The sequence below is a fragment of the Lactuca serriola genome, chromosome 1, assembly GCF_051521515.1.
Source record: "Lactuca serriola cultivar US96UC23 chromosome 1, Lser_US96UC23_V15, whole genome shotgun sequence".
NCBI classification, from domain to species: Eukaryota; Viridiplantae; Streptophyta; class Magnoliopsida; order Asterales; family Asteraceae; genus Lactuca; species Lactuca serriola.
The window spans coordinates 40,196,736-40,205,257 of record NC_136408.1 but is presented as its reverse complement, the minus strand read 5'-3'; the positions used below and the strand labels follow the sequence as shown (position 1 = coordinate 40,205,257).

The 8,522-nt window shown below is 37.4% G+C and overlaps 1 protein-coding gene across 1 annotated transcript; it reads left to right on the top strand.

Moving 5' to 3' along the window:
• Positions 1-460: 460 nt before the first annotated feature.
• On the top strand, positions 461-1,942 carry LOC145084618 (uncharacterized). The gene is made up of 3 exons (XM_079023458.1): positions 461-705; positions 1,248-1,306; positions 1,390-1,942. The coding sequence occupies exons 1-3, from the start codon at positions 589-591 to the stop codon at positions 1,712-1,714; spliced, it is 501 nt and encodes a 166-aa protein (XP_078879584.1). The 5' UTR covers positions 461-588; the 3' UTR covers positions 1,715-1,942.
• Positions 1,943-8,522: the final 6,580 nt, after the last annotated feature.

Sequence of the window (8,522 nt, the reverse complement as noted above, 5' to 3'; positions counted from 1 at the left end):
TCGAAATATCATATTTCGAAATACGTTGCACGAGTCAAGTCCGGAATGTTCTTACATGCTCCGGAATACACCAATCCGGAGTAAGTGGTCATTTCTAAAAAGAAAAAACTTGGTTACGTTTATTAATAAAATCGTTTATAAATGTTAATTCATTCAAAATCCAATAGAAAGTATGGTAATGTATATCGATCAAACTTATCATGAAAATATAATTTTATATACAGGTAAAAAGAATTTAATTTTATAATTAATTTATAACATATATTTAAATGTTTATTAAAAAAAAGCTATTTTATAAAATAAAATAGAAAATATTATGTTTTCACAATCTACCCCAATGAACAATCTTATTATCTTAGATCTGTTTTGACTATATTAAAAAAAAAAAAAAAAAAAAAAAAAAAAAAAAAATCAAAGCGTGGACCATTTGACCAATATATAGATTTTGGACAAAAACATCAAAAATCCTAAACCCACAAAAGCCCTAATCCTTCAAGAGGCAGGAGTGTTCGCCCAACAAAAACCCTAGGACCTCTGCCAGAATCCATCTACTACTCTCATCTTGATTATACCTTCAATCACGCCGCAATGGAGACGGAGAGACTATCGTATGGTGGCGGCGTTGCTCATGTGGCGGAAGCCTTCAGTTTGATGGTTCAGACGGTTTTGGTTGCTGAGAAATCCATTTGTTGGCTTCTGTTTCTGGTAAATCTATACTACATTGCCGTTATTATCGTTTCTCTACAAGATCTGTTTTACTGCGATTTTCCGGTGACTAGTTTAAGTTGATTCCGTGCATTTTACTTGTTAGAGACTCCATTCATGCGTTTTTGCTTCACTTGAGTGTCATTTTAATTTCGATTTGACGACTGACGCTGCTCCGGTTAGCAGATCTCGCTGATTTTAAGATGTTTGTTTAAGAGATCCGTTACTCTCTCTCCTTTTGCCGGAGTGACTTCATTATCTAGTTCACAGATGTAACATCCGTTCTATAATTCGTATGTGTACCTTTGATTACTTGGTGCAATCGACAAATTAGACGATATGTTTATTTATTTAGCTTTGATTTGTGCTGTGTGCTCCAACAATTGATAGGTAGCTAAAGCTGTGTTTTTTTTCTTAATCATCAATTGTTTCACAAATTGTGTGGTATACTGCATCTACTATGTGTTAGATCAGATTAAATGAAGCTTATTACTCAGGTAGATCTTTGATGATGCTCTCTCAAACTTGCTATATTGTTTCAGATCGGATCGATACCGAACAATGATGATGCTCTCTCAAACTTGGTTGATGCAGAGAAGAGGTTAGATACAGTTTCTTCTTCGTTTTCTTGCTTTACTACTCCATAGGAGTGCTTCTTTAAGATGGGTTTTTTCATCCGGGCAGATTTCCTTTAAGTGATCTTAACAAAGTTGCAAGCCCTGATGCTGAATGCAAGGACGCCAGTGAAACAGAGGATGATAGTGATGATGATGAAGATGCTGCTGTTGGTGAAGACAGTGATAATGATGCTGAAGATTCATCTGGAGAAGACAATGATGATGAAGAAGCAGATCCCGACAGTGATTCAGATGCGAATGAGGATGGAGAAGATGATGATGATGACGATGATGATGAAGATGATGACGATGATGATGATGAAGATGATGATGAAGATGAGGAAGAAGATGAAGAGGAAGAGAACCAACCACCCTTTAAGAAGAAAAAGTAGGAAAACAGTGTCGATTCCATTTGTCCATTTGTGCTATTATTATTATTATTAATATTATTTAAGGGGCTTGAGGTTTAGACTTTAGAAAAGGACACATCATTTGTTTTGCGTTCTAATTTTGTTTTCCCCTCAAGCACAAGCAGTAGTAAATCAGACATGTAGCTATTTCTACATGGATGTAGAATCCATTTGGTATTGAGAGTATGTAGGATTTGTGTTCATGGTTAATTTTCTCTTAGTTTCTCTCTTTAGCACAACTATAAGCCCAGGTCATGAAGAGGATAAAGAATTGACATCATCATAACTTGTAAAATATGAATTAATTATTCTTGGAAATTCATACAATTAAGATGATCCTAAGAAATGTACTTAATAACAAGAAATGTATTAAACCCAATGTCTATCGAATAGACAATATATATATATATATATATATATATATATATATATATATATATATATATATATATATATATATATATATATATATATATATATATATATATAGGGATATTCACCAAAATGATATCTATTGTTAGAGAAATTAAATATCATTCTACATTTTGTTTCTACTTTTCTTCCTACCTATTTACGATAATGACAAGTGTACAAATTCAAAATCTCAATCAAATTTAAATTAAATTCAATGACACTTGTTACCATCTAAAGTAAGATAGGATGATATTAGGAAGAAAAAGTAGGAGACTATTGTTAGAGAAATTAACGACCACTTTTATTTTTTATTATTATTTTATTTTCTATAAAAGTGAAACACACCACAATCTTTGAAACTTGATGAACTTTTGAATTTCATAGTCATAACGAGTGGTCCTCATTAGGCTAAGGGGTATGGTTATCAACAACCTACTCAAAAAGTAAAGTCACATCATCGCCACATCATCTTCACTACTAACCTACTACCAACCCATTAACCCTTAGAAATGGTTACCACTCCACATCATTTTTTTTATATTTTTGAACAATATTAAATTAAATTAAAAAATAATTCAAATAAAACACACATTAAAAACATTAAATTAAAATACACTGCATTAATTTTTAAACACACAAACTTAAATCCTAAAATATTTAAAAAACAACAATAAAAAAAATCATAAATTACTTATTTTTCCTAAAATACTTAAACGACAAAAAAAATCCTAAATTACTTATTTATCCTAATTTACTTAAAAAAAAACACACAACAACTAAAACATAAATATTAGAACCTAATCGTCATATTTAGCATGAACACGTTGTTGGATTTTCAGAAATGTGGCGAGATTTTTAGGGTCGAGATCCGGTTGAGGTTTCGTGTTTATGATTTGAAGATCGGTGAGAGCGGGTTTTTGGCGACGACCTTCCTCTGCTGATTGGTATTTTTTTTCTATAAAACTTAAAGTTTTATCTATGGATTCCACAAGCCCGTCGTCGCTAGTTGCGGTTGCTTTCCCGCTTGAAGACGCCGCCCGTTTTGCTTTGTCCCTACCCAGTGGTCGACAAAGTTGGATTAAGGACCCATTTTGGACCTTGACGACACACTTCCCACGCTTTTTGGCGACCAAATGGTTTACCGTTGTTGGTCAGTTTGAATTGGTAGCATGCGGTAGATAAAACGTTGAAATCGTTGGAACCACTTTTATGCATATTTTTTAGATTTTCAAATATGTCACTAAACTTTGTGCAAATCGCGCGAAGATCACGCCATTTTCCGTTGACCACGTCGTAGGACCGATCCGTTTTTCTTCCAAGAAGCGCATGAAAGTGGTCCACAACACGATTCCAAAAACTTTCTCCAGATTGCGCGTTGCCTCTCCTCGAATCACAGGATATGAAAATCCAAGCTTTTGCTAAAGCTTCTTCTTCTTCAGTCCAAGCCGTTGCTTTCTTTTTCCCTTTTCCTCTTGCTTGCCTTCTTCGAGATGATTGTGGTGTTTCTTGGACCATCTCATCGTCGTTATCGAGGTTGATGGTTTGGGATTGAGTTAATGGGACTTGAGATGATTGAGTTTGGAATTGTGGAGAAGCTTGTTGTTGAAAAGCTTGGAATTGGGGAATGAATTGAGGTTGGGTAAATTGTTGTTGTGGCCGTTGTTGTTGGAAGAATTGTGGGTTGTATGGAAGGTTAGTGAATAAAGGTTGTTGTTGGATTGAAGAATTCAACAATTGCATATAAGCTTGATAATCACTATGAGTGTTTGGGGTGTTTTGAGTGAGTGTAGTATTTTGGTTGGGATCCATTTTTTTGAAGAAAATTGAAAGAAAGTAGGAGATTTTTTTTTTTTTGAATTAGAAGTGTAAGTGTGAAAGTGTAGGTGAAAGTGTAGTGTGTGTGTGTGTGTGTGTATATATATATATATATATATATATATATATATATATATATATATATAGGTAAAAGATGATATTTAAATTTAATTGTATTTTTTTTTGTTTAATCCCTACCCGGTCAAAAGATTCGTTCAACGCTGCTTTTTCCTTTCATTTCATTGGCTGTCTTCTTCTGTGAAGGGTATCACTCCACAAGTCACCTACGCACACCTGTGGCGGTGTTCACGCGTAGGTGAGCTTGCCACCTCAGCCCCACGCGTAGCTTTCCCGCCTCGATACCGTTTAGCCTTATTTAAGGTTGACTTGATATCAGAACTTTCGGTGGTTCTGTTATTAGAGAACCAAGTAATTTTCCTTGTTCTATATTTTAAATTTACCAAATCATTGGTTTCCAACCATATTTTTCCAAAAGCCGCTCCAAATTAGGGTGTCAAACACTAAGAACAAGTTTGAAACTCTTTATTTTAAGTTCATTTTATGCATTTGAAAGTAGTTAGAATGTGGACACTATGCTTACAAAAAATTCAAGTAGAGAACATAAACATCAACAATTTCAAAAATAGTACAATTTTGAACTTGGTGGTACATGTTTCAAAACCGATACAACTTTTTGTCAATAAAAGTATTTTGAATTTGTAGGGATAGTTCGAAACTATCGAAGTTTTGAAACAACTTTTGTGAAAAAATAGCACTTTCGAAACTAATAATTTTTTTCAACACTTACAAGTTGGCAATTTACAAAAAAAAATGGTCAAATTGTTAAATGTAATTAACATTTAACAACAATGATCATTTTGCATGAATATCCTAATTTTCCATGTTAAATCATAAATGTAATACGTAAAAGTAAATTCTAACATGATAACGACGGATTGAAATCTATCGTTTAAGTTTTATCGTCAATTCTTTTACTAGAAGTTGTGAGTCGCAAATATCATTCCCCGAGGGTGTATTACCGTATTTGGAGTTGTATTACTTTGTATTCCACTTTTCACAGGAATCGTTTTTGTTAAAAAATTATGTCATAAATGTATAATACATTTTTTTTTATAGAATTAGAAGGTTAGTAAGGATCCAATGTCAATACAGGGTAAAAGGACAAAATTGTTGAGTAACTTTTATTTAGAATCGATAAAACTAAGAATAAATGGGACAAATCTGGTTATTGACAAATAGTTAGGGGCTATTTGGTTATCCACCAATCTTAGAAAGGTCGTAAGGTGTACATGCAGTTTAGGAGAAAGGTGGTTGAAACCGCACCCAAAAACACCACACCTTAGGTGCGGTTTAGGGTGCAGTTTAGGCATCTGCGGTTTCTCCTCACCACCCTCTCTTTCCCCTTTTGATTGGCTGGAGGCTGTAACATCCCAAAATTCAAGACTAAAAATTTTCTTTTTAATAAAACATTACTTAAAGCAAAATCATCAATCCAATTATAATCAGAGTATTAATTTCCAAAACACATGTTCATTATCAGAGTAAAACATTCCCAGATTGTCTAATCTATGGTGCGTGCCATTCGATCACTCCGAGCTCTTCCCTCCGCTACCGGAAGTACCTAAAACCAAAACTGAAAACCGTAAGCACGAAGCTTAGTGAGTTCCCCACCCTACAACATACCATGCATAACCACATACTGCACATACTGGGCCACGCCCGTTATCCTGGGCCTCGCCCCCTACCTCGGGCCTCGCCCGCTACCTCGGGCCTCACCCGCTACAACGGCCCCGCCGCTCCAGGCCCTGCCTGGCTTCGAGCCCCGCTCGGATACATATCTGTTTCACTTAGGCCTCGCCTGTCACAGGGCCCCGCCCACTAAACATATCACATCACATCACATAAGCTAAACACATACTAACGGATCTTGTCCTAAGGCCTCGCCTATCTCTGGGCCCCGCCCTTGTCCTGCTACTGATGAGTCATGGAACCCCGTCCATACTCCTGCTGATAGTGAGGTATGGGCCCAGCCCACCCTCACTTCTTCCCTAACTTGGGCCTCGCCCCTGATCTGCTGCTACTGAGATGTGGAACACCATCCGCACTCTGTTATTGGTGAGATACGGGACCTCGCCCATACTCACCTCCCTACCAGTCACATACGAGTATCACACAGACAACAAGTATAAACTATCACATAAACCATTCCTTGGGCACCTGCCCTCTATCATTGGACCTCGTCCCGAATATCATACTGGCATACTGTGCCTAGGGCTAACCCCCGGGTCTTCTACTCATAACTACATGGGCCGGCATTGTAGCCGTAGACCCATTCATACAAAGGGAAACTCACCTGCACTGGCTGAACTGGCTGATGAACCTACTAGCTGCTGCCCGGGAAATCTCTGAACTCCTGATCCACTCGCTCCCCGAGCTACCAATATCAATGCAACACTGAGTCTAACTGACCCCCGAAAACAACCAAGTCAACTCTGGTCAAAGTCAAAGTCCTGGTCAAAGTCAACCTTCCAGGTCAACCCTACTCGCCGAGTCCCCCTATTGACTCGTCGAGTTCATATGTTCAGAGTCCTTCTCTTTGCGACTCGACTCGCCGAGTCTACCGATTTACGAGTCCTAACCTGTCCAACTCACCGAGTCTCCACTCGACTCACTGATTCGAGTCTCAACTCGAAGGGTTTGGGGTTTCGCGACCTGACTCGCCGAGTCCAAGAACAGCCTCGCCGAGTCCAAGGCAATTTTCAACCAAATCGCCGAGTTTCTGCCCAACTTCATCCGACTCGACGAGCTGTTCATCCCACTCGTCAAGTTCCTCCTAACCTTCATGCTACTCGTCGAGTCCACTCAAAGGACTCGCCAAGTCCATTCAGATCTACATACATGCAGAGGACTTTTGAGTCATGCATGGGCTCCAAACTATAGATCTACCCTCCCCAAGCCTATTCCTCACGTAAAGTTGCAAACTTTACGTGTAGAGAAGGAGATCTAGGCTAAATACACCATAAACTAGGATTTAAGGCAAAGAGGTTCCATAATCAACTCAAGGGCTGATACTTTATGCTTTCCAAGACCAAAATATGCTTAGATCTGAAGTAGCAACTCCAGATCCGACTTCTAACTCAAATGGACAACTTAATCATGGCTAAAAAGCCCCAAAACTCACAACCAAAATAAATCTAAAGGGAGGGAAACGATTAAATACCTTCAAATGTTCAGAAATATCTTCCCAATCCCAGATCTATAGCCCCCTTCTTGCACCCTCAAGATCCTTCTTCCTTTTCCAAGCTTTAGTGCACTCTTCAAGGCAATAATTGGCTCAACAATGGATATGGCAACTAGGGTTTGGTATTCAGGGTTAAAGAGGCAGTAAAGGAACCCTAGGGAAGAGAATGAGGCACTTAAATAGGCTCCAAGTCCCGAATTTAGGGTTTTCCTCGAACAGACCTGACTCGCCGAGTCGGTCACTTACTCCTCGACCCGGATCCCGCTCGGACTCGCCGAGTTCCTCCTTGGACTCGCTGAGTCTCCCCTTAAAGTTAGGGTTTTCTTTCCTTTCTTGTCCTTCAAAACTTTGGGTGTTACAGAGGCATTTTTAATGTAATTTCCATTTTTTTTCAATTTTTATTAACACACACACACACACACACACACACACACACATATATATATATATATATATATATATATATAATAACTCTATTAAAATTTATGGTTTTTAAATCTCAACAAAAAGAGTATAATATTTGTATAAAATATATTTAATTAAAAAAAATGAAAGGAAGTGAAATGTGACAATATCCTAGGTTTTTAAGAGTAGAAGGAGAGTAAGGGGAAAACTAAGACGACACAGAAAAAGTGAAAGGTGAAATGTATGTACAATATTAGATCTTATGTCCGTTGCTAATTTTAGTTATATCAACATATTTTAGTGTAGTTATTATTAATATTAAGATCAGTTGAGATTTATTTACTTATTGAGAGAGGAAGTGTGAGATACACACTCGGAGTGATAAATGTGAACTTGGGAATACGGGGGTCCGTGGGCAGCACTTGTAGGTACAAAGTTCCAAGGAGCAACGCCCCTAACGGGGTCTAGGGGAAGCGCTCCTTGCGGGGTCCAAGGGGCAGAGCCCCGAAACCTAAGCGAATTTCTATAACAGAAAAGACTCCAACCATGTATTTTCCACAAAAAACAAATAGTGACATCATTATGATGTAACATTGGTTTTGTCATATAACCAACCTTCTAACCACTATTTTGGTGCCAAAATGCATATAACCACCTTTTAACTACTTTCTTTCCTATGTAAGAATAGATTGAATGTTCTAGAAAAAGGGTTACATTCTATATACTTGAAATATGTTCATCAGATTCTCTCTATCTCTCAAAACACAAAATAGCAAGATACTTTCTGTGTTTCAAATTTAGAAGTGGCATGACTTCTAAGTTCTAAATTGTTTCTCTTAGATCATCCCAAATACAATTTTGTGATACCCCATGCATAAGGGTCGAAATCACAAA

What these genes read in the sequence shown, in the direction of transcription:
- LOC145084618 (XM_079023458.1), top strand. Translation starts at nt 589, where the DNA reads ATGGAGACGGAGAGACTATCGTATGGTGGCGGCGTTGCTCATGTGGCG. An exon ending in TTTGTTGGCTTCTGTTTCTG is followed by an intron (nt 706 to 1,247) that starts GTAAATCTATAC and finishes ATATTGTTTCAG; the next exon opens with ATCGGATCGATACCGAACAA. An exon ending in TTGGTTGATGCAGAGAAGAG is followed by an intron (nt 1,307 to 1,389) that starts GTTAGATACAGT and finishes TCATCCGGGCAG; the next exon opens with ATTTCCTTTAAGTGATCTTA.